The following is a 19,978-nucleotide window of genomic DNA, read 5'->3' on the forward strand; positions in this document are numbered from 1 at the left end:
GTGTTAAAAAAAGAAAACTATGTATCAATTTTGTTGGCAAATATTACAAACTGACTATATATCGGCTTTAATTTAACTACTAAATCCAAAATACAATTTAACTACTAAATTTTAATTTATCAGTTAACTCAATTTCAGACTATTTGAAATTCTAATACGTAACAACAGAATTATATAGTCTGAAATTGAGTTAACTGAATTGAGTTAGTGAATAGCGAGAGTTATCATTTTCCACTCATGCAGGCCAGGCGTTAAAGGTAGGTAACACAGGCAGGTGCCCAGGGAACCATATACTCGGAGGTTCTAGTGTGTGTTGGGGCGCAGCATTAAGTTCTGCCACTGGGGCGCCAGATAAGTTACCACTGGCCATGTGATAACATCAGGTTCTATATTTCTCGTCATGTAACAGCTGCAACAGCAAAGTTCTGAGAGGTAGTCTTTCCTCTTCACCCCATACAAACCTGATCTAGCACCTCTCAAGGACGAACTGCATAAACAACATTTCAAGAGAACTGATAATTTTAAACATCTCACGCAAAGCTACACAATGGGCTATCTGTGCTCTGCCCACCACGGGTATCGAAACCCAGATTCTAGGGTTGTAAGTCCGCAGACATACCACTGTGCCACTGGGGAGCCTCGCGAAAGGATAGGTTATAAACTGGAAGCTGACCTCTTTTATCTGGGGCACTCTCATGTACACATTAATAATTAATTCCTGTTTTATTAGTCTACATATATTATTTACGATCTTTAAAATACGATATTTTTACAGTGGATGAAATGGATGAAACAGTTTTTACGAAGAATTTCGCAAAGGAATAAAATTAAGTTTCCCAGTTTTCTCGAGAAAACGAAAATCTTGAAAATTTTAGAAGGCGGTTTTTATGAACTGTCTTTCAAAAATTATATCAGCTTCTCCATCTTAGGCTTCAGTGAAGCCGAATTTTTAAAAACAAGAGGGAATCTTCAATAGCCACGGCATTTGAAATTCTTTTAGGTTGGAATAGAGTAAATTAATCTATGAGACCCGTATTTTCCTTTTTATTAGCTATATTTTTGAGCGCCAGTAATACTAAGCATGGGGCGCGCGTATACCCGACCAGCCTACCCTCAAATTGAAATTCTTTTAGGCACGTTAAGAGTATATTATGAGACATTGGGCGTGGTAAAATACATCAGTAGAAAAGGTTTGACCTCCTGAGTCCATAACTGTAATTAGATCTCAAATCGGTCAAGAGATGACGGAGCTATGAGCTAAAAATTTACACTTGAAAAAACAAACAAACACAGAGCCATTCTATGAACCGCTATGACGCGGCTAAAAATATTTGATTGTGAAATGTCTCATTGTTCGATAACCTTTTTTTAAATGAATTTTCAATACGTCTCTCCCCCTTAGATTTAGCGATTACTGCACTCCAGAAGAAAGATCCTGTAAAACTGTTTACGTTGCACTACAGATAAGTTGGCGTAGCATCGTTTAAGGGGCAATATTGACTATATTTTCTGGAAACGTAGTCACCAACATTCGAACGAAACGAAAATGATTTATTACACGTTTCATTTCAACTGGATCGAATAATATTTATCCAAAAACTGACGTCACCACTTAATTTTTTTCTGAAATTCTTTCATATGCATAGGCATTCAGTTATAAAAAAAATATATATAAGTAAACTTGTACTTCCAAAGCTGAATGTTTTCTCAAGTAGACTGTGTCACTTAGAAGCTCCTCACTGTTTATTTATATTAAAATTTTTCCTAAGCGGTTTCTACTTCCTGTTGATTTCGATTCCTTTTTCTTCGTTCCTACTCATAACCGTTACTACATAACCGTTACTACACTTTATAGGCTATTTTTAACTTTGACTAAAAAATAAATATAATGGGAGCATTTTTATGCGCGCTGTGGAATTTTATCTTGTCTTTTGCACTAAATATTTTCTAGTTACATTCCTGCCTTATTGTGACTAGTCTTTCAACTCACTACGTGCCTGGTTTGGCGTGTTTGAGTTCAAGGTTGTCTTTAATAACTCTTTCTGGCTGAATAGCTCGGCTATTAGACGTTAAATGTTTTTGTTTTTATCGCTCATCACACAGCGTAGCCACATTTAGATTATATCTAGGAGTTGCCTTTATCTTACTTAATAAGATATGCAGTATATGTGTCACTCATCTGCACATATTCTGTATACTTTCAACTCAGTTCGATACAAGAAATGTGTCGCTGAGATCCACCCACGAGCCCCTTCAAATTTCACAAATAAACTTCATTGTTCCCCATATTATAACATAATTAGTCATGTAGAAAATATTGCATAATAATTATTTCCGCAGCAGTTTGTCTCTAATTCTTCTAGAATATTATTAGGATTCAATATCAAATATCTGTTGCCTTAAAATATTTTTCAAATTAAAGTAAACTTTAATCTCACAACAGGACCAAAGTGGTGATTGTTCAGCAAAGCATTTAGACGCTCAGAAACAACATTTTCATATCTGATTGCATCTTTCGTTGTTGTTTGTTATAAAGCACAAAGCTACACGCTTGAAAATAGCGTTGATAACTGGACCAATTGTTGATTGAGATGTTGCAAAGGAAATATCTGCTGAAGCTTTTCGCCAGACACTAATCATAGCAGATCCGTCTGGAAAATGATCTATAGGAAATAGTACAGCTTATAAAATGAGTCAGATTTGAATTTTTTAAAACAAGTGAAACACATCCATTACTAAGTGTTTTCCTGCAATGTACCCCTACTGTGCTTATTCCACACGTAAGCTGTTGCCTGTAACACACAAAGATGCGATACCTACCACACAGAAAAGTATGCTTATTTATGAATTCTCGTACCACTCTGAATGTCGGTACGTAGGTCGCACTTCACAAAGACTGTAAGATGGAATTAAACAACATGTACCCACATCCATAACAAATAAGAGTGTGAAAGAAAATAGTTTACCATGTCGCTCCTGTAAAACAAAAGTTCTACCACCAAAATGTTATATTTAACATGATTCGGTATTCAATGACGTTATTTGAAGTCTGTTTTGTGCTGACTCACTTTACTTGTAGCTCAATTAACAACGACCTCTGTTCCCATTTAGAGTTATTTAATTGCCTTTTCCATTTCGTGCGAACAATGTAGTCTATAGCTAATTATTAACAATAGTGTTTCGAAATATATTTTTGCATACTCTCATAGTGGGTTAAAATTTATGAATATAAAATTAGCATGCTAATTTGTTGTTGTTTTTTGTATACAGACATTTACATCAAAACAAGCTTTGCTCAACAGATTAAATATTTAAAAGATAAGAATAAGATATTAAAATTAGTAAATGAATTACATATTTAAACGTCATTTAACGACAACAATACTTCAAAATAAAAGTACAATAGCTTGCAGTTTTCTCTGGGCATGTCTTAGTTATTAGTGTACCAGGACTATGGTTCATGGTTCGTGTCTCATTGTCTCCAAAATTCGCTCCGTGGCGAGTGTTGTTCACTAGCTTCCTTTCCTCTAGTCTAACAGTTTAAAAAAGAGAACTGCTATAGGCAGATAGCCCCTGAGTAGCTTTGCGCGAAAATTCTAAACCAAATAAATATAATCTAATAAAAGTAAATACAGTTATCTTTGTCAGAGGAGAAAGTCACAATTATCCTGATCTTTTAACGATTCCTCATTTAATTATCTCTCGTTTCGTTCATAACTATCTGAGCGTTCATTCTTTTTATGGTTTATTTTTCCTGAAAACAAATTTTAAGGTTATAGTTTAAGTTTTTGTTTTGATGAAGCAGCTAACATACTGGGTAACTTCATGAACTAGCCAATAAATTGGAGGTAAGGTACAAATTAAGGTATCTTGTTTAAAGTCTCGATTTTTATTTTTTAAAGTGTTTTTATCATTTAAGATTATTAATGGTCTTATCTTGTAATTTGTAAAATCTGTGAATAGTTTCTTGTTTTTGAAACTTTGCGAGTCGTTTTGCTTTCAGTAGAAATTATACAAAGTGAAAACTTTGGAGAATTCACCATGTGATAAAACTGGATGATTGACCATAACTTTCAGGCTAAGTAAACTCAAGTAGCCATTTGGTTTGTTTCTAGGTGTTTGCATAGTTTATTCTGCTCGTCAGCTGCCCATTCGTTACTCTTTTAATGGTTTCGCAAACTGTTTTGTTTCTTTGGGATTACATAAAGCCCTTAGGCACACTTCAATTAACTTCTTGTTTGTAAAAACTCCGAATGTTCTCATTTGTTTTCTGTGTGTACAAGTTTAACATGATGCATTATTTTAGACTTCAGACTTCAAGCAATGATATGTAGATATACAGTTACACAAGTTGCGCCACCTTGTGTAATTTTTTTATTTAATTATCTTCAAATTTATATTTAGTTATTTAGTTGAACCAGAGGTGGTTCGAGTGCACATTCAAATACTTTATTAAATTACAAAGAAATGTTGCATATGCTAGTACAATAAGTTTCATGTCTTTCGACGTTGTTCGTTCTTGATGGCTAATTATCCTGATGCTTATTAATTGTGTAAAATCTTACGTGTTTGATAGGAAATAACAAGACTAAATCAAATCACAAGTATTGTCAGCAGGGATATGTAAACAGATTGATCAGAAGAGAAATGGAGACACATAAAAAGATGTTTAAGTGCGAAAGAGGGCCTAACTATTGAGTGAAAAGAAAGGCAACTTGTGTTTTAACGCTATGTTAGTTAAATACTTCGTGCATAAAACTAAGATTAAGTTTTTCTTAGAGCCGTTGGATATTTAGACAAACAACAAAGACGCACACCTCAGAAAGAATGAAACTTCTAAAAAAAGACTCATAAAACATTTCTCTCACGTTTAGATTTGGAGAAGAAAATCGTTTCTTGACTGTATACCAAACCTTTAAATCCTGTAGTGAATTATAAATATAATCAACAATACTTTAATGATAAAAAGTATAAATTCTAAGTAAACCAAGTAGTCTTCTTATGTTTTTATATTTATCAAATAAACAAAAATATTTACACACGTTGTCAGTGATAGCTCAAACCGTTGTTAATCTTTTTCAATAAGTTGTCTTTGAAATACGAAATGTCCGACTGATTTTAAATGTCCTATCAGTTGTTGCTCTTTACAAACAACTGGGGTTGTTTTCGATATTATTCTTTCTTATCATTAAAAGCAAATAAATTATTTAAAACATCTGACCAGGAATATTTGATATCTAGTCCAACAGGTAGACAAATCCTAAAAGTATAGTAGATACCTATGATATTGCAAGATCAGCATTTATAGATATGTTTAACATATATAGTACAATTAAATAACCCATATAATTTGAACGATTTATGGAAAATGAAGTTTTTTTCTTCAGGAATAAAATGAATAAAGATAAATTTACCTTCAAAAGGTTCGGGATTTTAGCTTTCTTTAATCAGATTCAGCTAGTTTTGAGACTATATATTTTCTTGTATCTGCAATATTAAATCAAATACTGTACAAGAAAATGCTCTAACTTCCAACTTATTTTGCAATAGATTATTTTTACACGTCGAATTTTTCAAGATTTTTCTTTATCAAACCAGAAAGAAATTTCTAGAAAAATGTATTCTCAAAGAACGAATATACTATGTCATTCACGAATACGCTTTCTTACAGTCTTTCGGTTGTAAGTTTCGTGTGTTTTCAATCTCTCGCAAAGCTATTTGAAGGCTATCTGTACTATCCGTCCCTAATTTAGCAGTGATAGACTAGAGGGAAGACGGTTAGTCAACACCACTAACCGCCAACTCTTGGACTACTGGTTTACCAATAAATAGTGGAACTGACCGTCATATTATAACTCCCTCTACGGCTGAAGGGGTAAACATGTTCGGTGACAGGGATTCGATCCCGTGATCCATGGATTGCGAATGGAGCTCTCTAACCACCAGGCCATGAGGTTGTAAGACAGTGCTTTCATCTTTAGCTTTTAAAACAGTACTTCCGGTCTTTAGTTTGTAAAACAAACTTTATTTTGTTTGTCTTGAGAGGTTTATAATCTAACTTCACAATAAATTTTAAGACAAATTTCACCATTGTTTTGATTTCTCTAGAAATGTTATAGAAACTGCTATATTTCTTGTTCACTACACTGGAATGTTATATCTTCAAGAAGGCCAATTACCCGACAGAACGTCATTCACAATAATCTAAAGGCGAGTGGTTAAGAAATCAGTCACTTGAAACGCCATGCTTGATTTAACGTCTTGAAAGAGGATCGTACTTACTTATAGCTGACTCAAACAAATTTATTGGAAACTTACGCTCGTAAATCAATGTTCTTCCACAAATTGTAAAGAGAAATGACGAAAAAAATAATTTTTCTAGTTACATTTCAACATATTAACCAATTATTCGAAAGGTAAAAATTAAACCAAATCATTACCAGTTCTTTGAGGATTTTTTTCACATGAAATTTCTGGTGTTACTCGTCAATAGTTAATAAATTTCTTCGGTGCAAAATGATTTCCAAATAATTTCGATAAAGTTAACAGCCAATTAATAACTACACTTATTATCAACTGTGACTTAAAGGAATAACTTTTCCAAAGACAGCAATTCAACAACGTGAATGTTCCTTATCCTCTTGATGTGGTTTCATTCCTCTCGAGCTTAGTTTCCTCTCAAGAAGAAAGATTTGGATTTGCTGACAACAGACTAAAGTACAGCATCAAAAAGAATGGGAGAACATAGCGAAAAAATAATGATAAGGAATGCCTTTAGAGTTGACGGAAGTTCAATACGTAAGGTGATTTGTGAACACATTGAGAAACCGGGCCAAACCTGTAATGCTTCGTCATCACTGTCTGCTCTAACCAATCCAGGCACCCAGTTTATGTGTATAAGTGCGTTCGCTGAACTTATAAAGTAACTCGCTGCCTGGTTGAGTTTCGGCTTCATTGCGTGTAGGTGAATTTAATGGAACAGTGTTTAAAATGATCAAAAGTTTATTTGTAACACAATAGACCGCGTTGATGGGAAAAATATAATAATTAAAAAGATAATCATACGCTGAGAAAGAACACGTTTTTCACCACACGGAAGCTAGAAAATGATATCTGTAATTTTCATAAAGATACTTCTGAGATCACAATTATAATTAAAACAACAACTCTGCTTTTCCAATGTTAGGCATTCTTTATTGCATTTTACATTTAATTTTAATGGAATCTATAAATAGCTATAAGAAATTTAAAATAAGATAGAATTATAATATTTTTCTAGAAATTCAAAACAATAATAGCAAAAACTGGGAAATGCTTATTTTTTTACGTTTCTCTTTCATTCACGATACTTCGCGCGGAAAGTACTACAACACACAGAAACACTAATAAGCTAAACGTGATGTATTTTGATGAAATTAAGTTGAATGGACAGCAACTGCCTGTTTTAGAAACAGAAGTGTAGGGGACAAACTTTCGAAAGTGTTCCGCCTTTGGACCTGAAGACTTTCCAAACATCGTCCTTTACATTTTGTTTTTGTATAACAACCAGTTGCCGTCCGTTCAACTACATTTCATCATGAATACTCTGCCTAAACAATTTATCAAAGAACTGGTGTCTTTTTTTTTTTTTTTTGCTATTTTTCTTACTTTAATGTCATTAGCGATTAGTTAAAGATGCGGTAATTCATTTCTTGCTAAACGAACTATTTACCAACTGAACTGAAGGTTTAATTTATTACCTACTATCAGCAAGACCCTTTTTAATAACTTAAATTTCAACAAAATTAAACCTACTATATAAATTTAACATAACTTTGTTGTTTATCCCTGGGTGAAGTGGAGTACTTTTAAAAACATATCGTATAATACAAAAATCCTACAAAAAACAAACATTAGCAAAACTAAAGCCGCTAAGAAAAGAAACATAGTTTTGGTTTACTGTAACATGCCAACAGGTTGTTATTAATTTATTATTAGATGAATAGAAATAGAATACCTGAAAAAAAAACATTTTTAGCCACAAGAGATCGTGCCAGTAAAGCTCCTAACCTGTGATGGCGTGAACTTTGTTTAACAACCATGAAAAATGTAATTTTGGGAAGGAAATGCAGCTATAACAAGAGCTAGCTTATTATACATATAATTACTGAATACATGCATAATACCATACTTACAAGCAACGTTTGATAAGGAGGTGCTGCGGGTAACGGTCGTGGCCTTAAAGCTGCCTTTTGGGGACCAGGATTTCATATATTCACATTAAAGATGTATGTTATATATATATGTGTGTGTGTGTGCATCAACATGCTTTAACAATCAAGACGCCATAGAATATCCTGCTCTCTGAAAGGAAGTAATAAATGTTTACATCCGTATTTTAACCATTTAGTGATCTCATGCCTTTTGCAACCGTTTTTGTTAGAGTTTTGATTTTCTCGTTTTCCTTTTTATTCACATAATAAGTTTGTCCGCTTTAGTTGTTTTTTTTTATCATTTAAGGGCATTTTACTTAGGTCCTACAAAAACAAAATACAAACTTTTTTTTCATTTTTTGCAGGTTTTAAATGTCTCTGAAGAAGATTTTCTAGTGGCCATGGGAGTCAGTTTTGTTTCCTTTGTCGGCCAATATGGCTACGACCAGGTCTTGTCAGTTTTAGGTCGCCATATGAGAGATTTTTTGAATGGCTTAGACAATCTCCATGAATATTTGAAATTCAGCTATCCACAGATGAATGCCCCTTCATTTTTTTGTGAAAACGAAACCGCTTATGGCCTGACTCTTCATTACCGAAGCTCTCGTCAAGGTTATCTATGGTATACCATAGGGCAGATAAAAGAGGTTGGACGCCATTTCTATGACACAGACGTTCATGTTGAAGTGCTCAGAGAAGAAAAATCTGGGAACAGTGTACATGTTATAATGCACCTTACCTTTGATAACACCGCTTTTCAGTTAGAATATCAACAGCAAACAGCTGAAGTAGACAGGTTTATGCTTCCCATTAAAGCCTGTTTGTTTCTTGAAATATTTCCGTTTTCAATTGTTTTCGACAAGAAACTTCTGATTAAAAGTATAGGAAACAGCCTTCAAAACGTAATGCCGAGCCTGATGGGCCAAAGATTACCGGACGTTTTCGATCTAACCCGGCCAGTGATAGAGTTTTCATGGAAATCGGTAAGTTTTAGTTTTCGATCTAACTCGGCCAGTGATAGAGTTTTCATGGAAATCGGTAAGTTTTAGTTTTCGATCTAACTCGGCCAGTGATAGAGTTTTCATGGAAATCGGTAAGTTTTAGTTTGTGTCTCTAAAATTTGATTTTCATGAATAGTTTAGTTAAATTCGAGAAACGTCTAAGCTGTTTACTTTTGCGTTAAATATTAAGCTATATATTCTCAAATGTTTCTCATTTAATTGTTCACTTTTGACACTCAAATACCAAAATAATACAATGTAAATACAAACAGATAAAATCCGAAGTGTTTTAATGTAAACCTATGTTTATTTTAACTTGTTTACATGTCATTTTTTACATTTTAATCTGTTTTTGCTTCAGTGCTTGTTTTTAAGCACAAAGCTACTCGATGGGCTGCCTGTATTATGTTCACGGAATGGATCGAACCCTTGATTTTAACGGTATAAGTTTTCAAACTTACCGCTGAGCCACCTGACGGCTTATTTTAGTCAGATGTCAGAAAAACACGTAGGTTCAAGAAGTCTTGATACAAATGATAAAAAACCTATTACCCAGGCGCTTTCGAAAGGTGGGCCTTTCTTCTTCTTTAAGAGTAAACTTGACCCTTAAAATTTAATTTTTGCCATTTATTATATTTTGTAATAAAACATGCGAGAAAAACAAACAATTCATTACAAAAGCCGTTACTCAAGCTCATTTGAAAAGAGTTGTTCATCTTTTCGGGAGTTTGGAGATATATTGATATAAAAAAAGTTTGAAATTGGGTTTTGCTTTAGGCGACGAGTTCACTCACCGTGAATAGTTAGGTTACATTTAGCAGAAAATGAAATTACCTCAGTGAGAGATCATGATTAATGCACAATGACAGGTAACCATATCACACTGCATTATCAGTAGGCCTGCGTTAAAATAAAAATACGGCATGAATGTGTGAAAAACAGATTCACGATGAAGCATATTTCAATATCCCAAGGATGATGGTGACATTAATAACAATATTTCACTGGCAAATAGTCAACATCGTAACACTTAATCTACTTTTATGTGTTTATACGTATTTATGTTTCAGCTAATCATTGTTCATGTGATGTGTCAAAGTTAGAAACATTAAACTTTGTACAGATATGTGTGTATGGTCGGAATTGTTCGTTGTACTTAATGCTGTCAAATGTCCGTTATAATGTTAAGCTGCTTCGTGGACTTATGTGAGCAACTCTAAAGACAATTCTATAATACTAAAACTTCTGGACATTTCATAGAGCCTCATTGTGTTAGGATCAAATGTCTCAAAAATCTAAAGCCACATTTAATGCAGTCTTATGTAATAACCCATGAAAGCTATGATTTGCAACTATAGACCGTACATTCTGAAGTAACATAATACGAGAAATTTTGCACTGAAGAGCCGTGGGGGGTATAATTTAAAACGTAAAATACTACATGTAATATACGGAATATCAGTTTACTGTGTGAAACGTCTCCAGAAGGTTTAAGAATTACATTCTGTAGTGCAGAATATCACACATAAAAACTGGAGACTTATAGATAAACTTGTGAAATATCACACCTGTGATGAAGAGTATTACAGTTTGTTGTTGAAATTATCACGCCTCGAGACAGCCCACCGTCTGTCTGGTCAGCAGTTCAAAATTAACGACGGTGGCAGGTAGTCTTGGTAACTTTGTCATAAATACATTTGGAAATAAATAATTTATAGCTTTCTGTGAAATACTTTTTTTTTCTAAAACTTACCATCATTCTTATTGTTTGCTCAAAGATAAGGCCAGGCATAGCCTTGTGGTTAGCGTTCCCTCACTTTGAATCCGCGAATTTTTGGTTCGCGACCCGCTGAAGCATAAACGTGCCCTTACTTTGGGGCTAAGAATGCTCTTTAAAATTATTCATGAAATCACAGTATTCAATCCGACCAGAGTAGTACAAGAAACTTTCGAAAATTACGGGAAAATATGCGTAAACTTGCGCAAAACGCTAAAGTAAAATTAGGATTCACTTTATGTGTCATTGGTAGATACACAGAGCTAAGTTTACATTGAAAACTAGGCCTAGGCAGTTGGGTGTTCTTCTTTCTAATGAATTCGTTTCCTGAACGAAAATTATTTTCTAGCTTAGTCTTGCTTCAACTAACTTACTTTAACTTATGAAACTATGCGGTTTTATGTACACGGTAAATAAGTTGTCAATCGGGAAAATCTTATGTAAAATGCCATTCAAAATCTCATAATATATAACCCTCTATGAAAAAAATATTCAGTATTGGAAATAATTATGGAAACGGAAAGGTGACGCACGTACAGGAATCATGAGTAATTGCAATTAAATGATTAGTTTATCCTGAGTACAATACATTATAACAGAATATGCAAATTCAAAAATAATAATTGTACAATGCATTAGTGTTTCATATTTGCTTTAAGACAGATACTCCTTGTTCTATGCTAACATAAATTTACCAACCTATGATTCCGAATTTTTTCTAGATCTCTTGTATAACTCTCCACCATTCAGACAAGTAGTTTGGTCACTGTTTGACCTTCTCTGTTTCCATTTAATGTCATAGATCCTTATTAATATTTAGACTGGGAATTTATTCTGGCCACAACATGATTGTGTGTGTTCCATTGCCCACTTTTTTTTTCACCACATGTGGCTCAAGCTTAGGATCATGTCTTGATGAAAGATAAATTCCTACCCAATATGACTTGTCCTTGAGGGAATACATAATGGATAATAATTTGCTTGCACCTGTCAGCAGTCAGGGTACCATCAGTTTTGTGTAGATCTCCAGCAGCAATAGCGAGATGTAGCCCATAATTTTATTGGCCCTCTTGCATACTGCGCTGTAGATGTAGTATGTTGATTGCAATATTGTTCTTCTCTCTCTGCCTTCGAATAAACTATTGTTGATTATTGCTAAAAATTTAAATTTGGATTTATCTGTACAAAACACTCTCCTCCAGCTTTGTCCCTCGCATTGTTTGAAGTTTGATGCCACTTCAGCTTATTAGTTGATCATCTCTCCTAAGCTGTAATTGTTGATTGTTGCTAAAAATTTGAAATTGGATTCATCTGTACAGAGCACCCTCCTCCAGCTTTGTCCCTCGCATTGTTTGAAGTTTGATGCCATTTCAGCTTATTAGTTGATCATCTCTCCTAAGCTGTAATTGTTGATTGTTGCTAAAAATTTGAAATTGGATTCATCTGTACAAAACACTCTCCTCCAGTTTTGTCCTCGCATTTTTGAAGTCTGGTTATCTCTCCTAAGCTGTGGTTTTTGAGCAACTACATGGTTCACTGAGGCCCCATCGTGCTAGTGTGTGTCTCACTGTTCTGAACGACATTCACACTTGTACTTACAACTAGGTTATTGACAAGATCTCTACTGGATTATCGTGTAACATGTAAACAGCATATCCTGAATTACTTAATTTCACTTTTTCAAGAGTGGGGTTTATACCTAGACTACTTTTAAATCAACGTACTCATTTTACTTGCCCTTTTTAAAGTTTTCATAAAGATTCTCCTGAAACAAAAAGTTTCACCTCAATCTGTTACATGGAGTAGCCTTCACAAGTCAAAATGTTGATTTCTACATACTTGTCATATATCATTTTGATATTGATAACTGTGAGTACATTCATTGCATACTGCAGGAATAATATGACTGTCTGTACTTTTATAGACATTATATTTATGTGACACTGTTTGAATGATTGGATGACAGCCATTCATAATGTCAGCTACCAACAAGTGATTGTACTCTGGTTCAATTAATTTCAGTATACTAGAGAGGAAGCAGTCCCATAATAACTGCATTTTATATTAATCGTATTCACTGTTTCCATAATTATTTTCAACACGATACATACATATTTGATCCCAATTTGAAAGGTAAACATGTAGTTTTTATCATAACAAGAAATGCGTACACTTGTGTGAGACTACACAACACAGTGATTGGGTCAAAGTTTATGCACATCTTATTTGTGTGGTTTTACAAATTTGAAAAAAAAAACAGAAACATTAACCAATCAACCATGAAATATGTTACAGATTACACATATAACTATTGTGACAAATTTGCAAGTTTCGATTATTTAGACTAACTATATTTAAATTCCAGTCCTTTTGTTTAAAGAAATACAATTTTAATCCATATCATTAACGATCTTACTCTTCTCAGCACTCGTATTTTTGAATTCAAATAAGTCTAAATGTTAAAATTCCCAATAAAAATTTTATAACGATAGCTAATATTACCAAACGTATTTGTTGATTGTGTAGCTTTTACACAAAAATAAAAGAAGTTTTTAGTTTCTCAAGTATATTTGTGGAACGTATAGGTTGTGTATCTACAGTAAGGAATAGGTGTTTAAAAAATCTCATATTTCTCTGTTCCTTTACAATGAGATAGATATAATTTTGAATGATAGTGAAGAGAATTATGGGAAATTATAAGATTACACAGCCTATCAATAAGTAAATATACACCCACGCCAGAAAGAATGTCATTTATTTAATAAAAAACATGAAATAAAGAGTCCAATATTACCAATAATATTTAAAAGATTTCCCCTTTGCAATGGGCGCTCGACTTGAAATCTGAGGGTCGCGGGTTCGAATCCCCGTCCCGCTAAACATGCTCGCCCTTTCAGCCGTGGGGGCGTTATAATGTGACGGTCAATCCCACTATTCGGTGTTAAAAGAGTAGCCCAAGAGTTGGCGGTGGGTGGTGATGACTAGCTGCCTTCCCTCTAGTCTTACACTGCTAAATTAGGGACGGCTAGCGCAGATAGCCCTCGTGTAGCTTTGCGCGAAATTCAAAACAAACAAACCCTTTGCAATATTTGCGGAGAAATACAGATACACATTTACAAGGTCTGAAATTTGTGCCTGTGGAATTGTACCCAACTCCTGGCGAAGAATTTGGATGAAAGATCCTAGAAATTGGTTGTTTGTAATCTTCAAGGATGGCGATTGGACTGGCCACAGGCGATCGTTTACACCATACCTTCAAGTCAGCTTTTTATGACTCAGGTTGAATGAGCAAGAGCCCCATCTTGCATGAAAACATTGCCTTGTGGTCATTGGCATAGACAGATAGGAGGCGTTTCTCGAGACTTCAAGCAGCAGCGACCGTCCCTTCTCACACCACCAACTGTCTGTATGGCACCCTACATCATAATAGAAACACTGCCGGTTTTTAGTCGTTGTTTGCATGCAATTCAACGAAAGTTCCTTGGAGGGCAATTGCCACACCCACGTGGAGCTCGTCAGAACAAATTTTCCAAAAGAAAGGAAGATGCGATAGCACTTGTAATGCTGTAGAGTTAGGATATCGCCTAGAGTGGGAAATGGCTTCCGTCTAGCTACTCTAACTCTGTAGCCCCTGATATGAAAATTACTTCTGACGGCATTTCGGCACACTTAAATCTGTCTTTAAACAGTGGCTGTCGTTTGACGTGGGTCATTCTGTGCAATCCTCTTCGTAACAGAAAAAAAAGAGTTTATTATGTTGACTGTGGGTGCCCGGGCAATACAGAATTTGTTGCCTTTAAACGTGACTGGAACTGCATTATCATCCTCTTACTTTCCAGGATCTTTTCGTTCGTGGTATGGTTGTTTTATATTGTGTGGCCTATATCTGTGTTTATGTGTCGGGTTTATTTGCATGTGGAATCATGTAGATGATCGATTTGTATTCTCGTGGTTGTCTATTTACTTAGTGGCAAGATTTGCAGTTTCAGGCGAGATAGTAAAGAGCCTGAAAGCCTCGAGAGTGAAAGGATCCATGATATACTAGAGACCCATTTTACCATTCTAAAACGTTTCATCATTTAGTTTAAAACTGAATTTTTTCAGTTTAATAACACGTTCCAGAGACCAAACATATTTTATTTAACTCATTAATCCTCTCAAAGTCGGCTAATTCCGTAATGAAGTTTATTTGTTCGTCTCTAGTTAAGTTTACTCACCAAAGGTGAAGTAATGAAGTTTATTTGTTCTTCTCTAGTTAAGTTTATTCCCCAACGGTGAAGTAATGAAGTTTATTTGTTCTTCTCTAGTTAAGTTTATTCACCAAAGGTGAAGTAATGAAGGTTATTTGTTCTTTTCTAGTTAAGTTTATTCACCAACGGTGAAGTAATGAAGTTTATTTGTTCATCTCTAGTTAAGTTTACTCACCAAAGGTGAAGTAATGAAGTTTATTTGTTCGTCTTCAGTTAAGTTTATTCACCAAAGGTGAAGTAATGAAGGTTATTTTTTCTTTTCTAGTTAAGTTTATTCACCAACGGTGAAGTAATGAAGTTTATTTGTTCATCTCTAGTTAAGTTTACTCACCAACGGTGAAGTAATGAAGTTTATTTGTTCATCTCTAGTTAAGTTTACTCACCAAAGGTGAAGTAATGAAGTTTATTTGTTCGTCTTCAGTTAGGTTTACTCACCAAAGATGAAGTAATAAAGTTTATTTGTTCGTCTCCGGTTAGGTTTACTCACCAGAGGTGAAGCCTCATTCATCCTTCTAAAATACTGCCTTTGTTAGTGTTAATTTTAAATATGTATTAGGGGAAAATGTGTCATAAAGAAATCTATGTATTAGTCCGTCTGAGATTTGGAACCTCATTGTAAATTCTGTGGCAGACCCAGCTAATAGATTCAAAAACAAAAGATCTCATGAGACAGAAGCATCAAGAATTAACAGTATCGAGGAATATTTAGGTATTTCCAATCTATCGAACAAAGGAACGTCAAATAACAGTGAGAAATCTGTAGCATTCTCCAAACTTTTAAACCATTGTGTTTTGTACTGGCTTTATACAAGTTCGTGGTACTGTGAACTAGATTATATATATATATATATTATGTAATTACAAGTATATAAACAAAAGTACGCACACACATCTTTATGAGAAAGTATATTTCCTTATTTTGTTATAACAGGCTTCTGCGGCTGCCATTTTAGTTAATCGGATATATAAAACAAAAACCCTTGTATAATAACTGGAGGTATCACAAGTTTCGAAATATACATGAAGTAAATAGTGAAATTAGAATATCTAGAAAATAGTCTCTAAAAACACTCCATATATTTTTTTAGTTCGGTTTGAATTTCGCACAAAGCTACACGAACGCTATCTGTCTAATTTAGTAGTGAAAGACGAGAAGGAACGCACCTAGTCATCACCTCTCACTCTTGGGTTACTTATTCATTAATGAATTGTGAAATAAACCGTCACATTATAACACCGCAACAGCTGAAAGGGCGAGCATGTTTGGTGGGACGGGGAATCGAACACGCGACCCGCAAATTGCGAGACGAGCGTTCTAACCAGCTGCCCATGCCAGAACCAATAAAAAATAAAAATACAAGACCTGACACAATAGGTAAAAACAATTAACTATAACATGAAAACATGATTTTATTTCCGTTCTGTACTGTTTGGACATTTATTTAGTATCGCGAACATAGTGTTTATAGACTTCAGATTACATTTTTTTCATTTAGTACACAATGCATGAACGTAACCGTTTTATATTTTACGTGTCACGAATACGTTTTATAACTTCGAGATTATCATTTAAATTGTTTACATACAAGCTAACTAAAAGGCACATTGTTCACAGGCACATTACGTGAATAATTAAATTAATTTTTATGCTATAGAACTCTGAAGCTAGTAAGAAAAATAATCCCTTTTTAGTAGCAAGAAAGCTGAAATGTCACAAGAAGAAGCATCCGAATACAGGCATGTACAATATTATTATTTTCAACAACGTAGCTATAACGCTGCGCCACCGGCGTTTATTACTTAATTCCTGAGCTCACCGGGCTATACGAGTTGCAACATTAAAGTCTTAGCTGAAGCGAGGTGTGAATAATCCAGATAATGAAACATTTAAGGTTGAATTGTTGAAAACTATGTCTAATTACATCATGGTGTTTTATCACACTTGCTGTTGTAAAAAGCGCCGTGCTTCAACAGTTTCAAGGCTGTAATCCATGTAGGTTAATGTCACAAAATTATTACATCGTAAGTCAGGATATTTAGTGATTACATGTTAAGTAAAGAAAAACTGTATTTTTTAAAATATCTCATGTAATACACTAACATAGTTTAATACTTTTCACAAAATCGATCGTGTCTGTATATTCGTAAAATCATACCCTTTCTTTAGAAAGTAGACCTGTAAAGCATCGTTTGTTTTTATACCCCAAAGCTACACAGTGGACAATCTATGCTATATTTACTGCAGGAATTGAATTTCGAATTCTAGCGTTATAAGTCCTGAGTCTTACCACTGAGCCATCTTGGAACTAGCCAAATAAGATAAATCATATAAAAAACAACCGGAAAGTTGGAAAACATGAACATTTAGTTTCATAAAAAAGGTATTGTAAAGGTATTTATGAACGTTATACAACTTCTACAATACTTTTGATACACAAACTTTCGCCAAAAGTTACTGAAGATTATATGTTTTATTTATTATTTAAATCAAAACACCCTTTCAACTCCTACCCTTATAGTTTGAGCAGTGTTAAACATAAAAATTTAATAAAAATTAAAGTATTTCAGTAATTAAGAAATTCATGCATACCGTATTTCAAGGATGATAAATAAAAATCCTTCATCAGGGGTCACTAGAGGTCTTTCTGTACGGAAGCATATTCCCATTCGTAAAACTACGCGGCGTCGTGTTCTTCAGTTAAAACTATTGCACTTGATTTTAGCGAGCTAGCTGAGATGATAAGCGTTCAAATTTTTAGTCTCTAAAATCATGCCTTTCTTTTTCTTTGTGAGACAACTTTGAAACCCAGTCAGGTTAATTGGGCGAAAGTTTTTTCGGCTGCTGCCTACAACAAAGTAGATATGGGAAACTGTTGTACTCTATTATTATAATTGGAAATATATATTAAGCCACTGTAAAAGTAAGTGTTTAAAATATAGTCAGTCTTATTGTAATGTTTCCTTACGTCACACAGCACAAAACTTGGGTGTTTATCTTTAACACAGGACTTGAAAAATAACTTATTTATTTCAACCAGAAGATTAACCATTCTAACACTATATTAAAAACATTATTCTTTAGAGAATAAAAGGTGGTTAAAACCGCAGTGCTTGCCTGTATCAGACAAGATAGATGTACCTGTTTATAGGTGACAGATATTATAAATATATCATATACTACACATAACTGTAGAGAACTGTGAGTTTCTAGTGTGTCCAAAATTTGATGGGTATCTTAAAATGTGTAAAACAAGTCGATGATGAACTTACAAGTATTTTGAATTACATTACTGTTTTCAAACAACATAACACTTTATCTTTAGATAATGAGTCATACCAACAACATTTTTGAGCTACAAACTGTCAAGCCCGTTCTACCTGAGGCTACAAGTTGTGAAGATAACATTAATAATTCAATAGAAAGTTGTTCCAGCCTCAATAACCAAGATAAGAAAGCAGATTCATGTAAGTGTGAATTTAACTTCCTATAACTTCAACCATGTTTACCACTAAAAAGCTATGTGTAAATATTTTCTTTAAGTTTTAAGAATACCATATACTTTTTAAGTGTCCCATAAATAGAAAAACAAGTAATATATTGTAACCAAACAATCTAAAAACGTGTTTTTTTTCTTATTTTAGAGATGAGATACATCTTAATAAATTGTAAAAGGAGCAATAATAAGAATAGATTTTAAAGTGTACAACAATGAATTGTATCTTAAGTTGTCTTTCGTTTATAACCATTTATTAACGTTTCATCGTGCTTGTCGTTTTATTGCTTCTTTATATGTACTCTATAACACATATAGTTAAAGTTAAACTGTTTTTAAATAGCCAAAGTATCACTGGAACTAATTACTTGTTTTACTTCTAAATTAATTTTAAAAGTGATACAGATTACGTTAACATAAGTATAATTGTAGTTATAATTTTTTATTTACAACTATATGATTGTATTTTTAATTTACTCTCACGATGAATTAAATGTTGCATTAATAACAGTGAATTCCGAATTTCTGAACATTACAAAATATTATTATTTAGGCTCTTTGAAGTGTGTGATTTTTTTCACCAACATTTGGTTTCAACCTAATTTTCTTGTACTTCTTCGGTGTTCTTAATAAACACTCATGAAAAATTATGAGAAAAGAAACGCAATCATTAAATGTCTACATGTTTTTCTGTTTATTTCCTTTGTCCGAATGACATTTCTTTACAATGTGGAAACTATAACGTTATGTTTCTAATTTCCGGGACTTTTAATTTTTCTTTTTTTAGATCCCGAGAATCAGTTACTACACCTGAAAGGCCAAATGATGTATATGGAGGAATGGAAAAATATTGTATACCTCGGGTCGCCGGTGTAAGTAGCCTTCGGCATACTGGATATATTATCACTGGCATATTCGCGAATATTTGCGATATCAAAAAATATATTTTTGGGTTGATTATTTAACATGGCTTATGAAAGTGAAATAATTAAATAGCCTCTGTATATATATATATACTCAATGTTTAACCTTATATATATATATATATACTTAATGTTTACCTGTTCTTCACGACATTAATAACACAGGCCAGCGAATTTAAACTTCATAAAAGTTTTTTTGATATTGATAACGAACGGATTTTTAATAATTCAGCTACGTAGATTTCGAATATAATATCCATTTTTTTCTGTTACTTAAGTATTTTTTTACAATTCGGAAAGAAAAAAACTCTTACTTAGATCAAATTATTATTTCGTTTACC

At 33.7% G+C, this 19,978-nt stretch overlaps 1 protein-coding gene across 1 annotated transcript in view; it reads left to right on the forward strand.

Annotated features, from left to right (window-relative positions):
• Positions 1–19,978, forward strand: part of LOC106478898 (soluble guanylate cyclase 88E-like) — a 49,142-nt gene that overhangs the window by 3,973 nt on the left and 25,191 nt on the right. The window contains exons 2-4 of the mRNA XM_022382605.1: positions 8,558–9,175; positions 18,544–18,685; positions 19,502–19,586. Of these exons, the coding sequence (XP_022238313.1) occupies positions 8,558–9,175; positions 18,544–18,685; positions 19,502–19,586 (845 nt within the window). The remainder of the gene's footprint in view (positions 1–8,557; positions 9,176–18,543; positions 18,686–19,501; positions 19,587–19,978) is intronic.

Source organism: Limulus polyphemus, unplaced genomic scaffold, assembly GCF_000517525.1.
Source record: "Limulus polyphemus unplaced genomic scaffold, Limulus_polyphemus-2.1.2 Scaffold261, whole genome shotgun sequence".
NCBI lineage: Eukaryota > Metazoa > Arthropoda > Merostomata > Xiphosura > Limulidae > Limulus > Limulus polyphemus.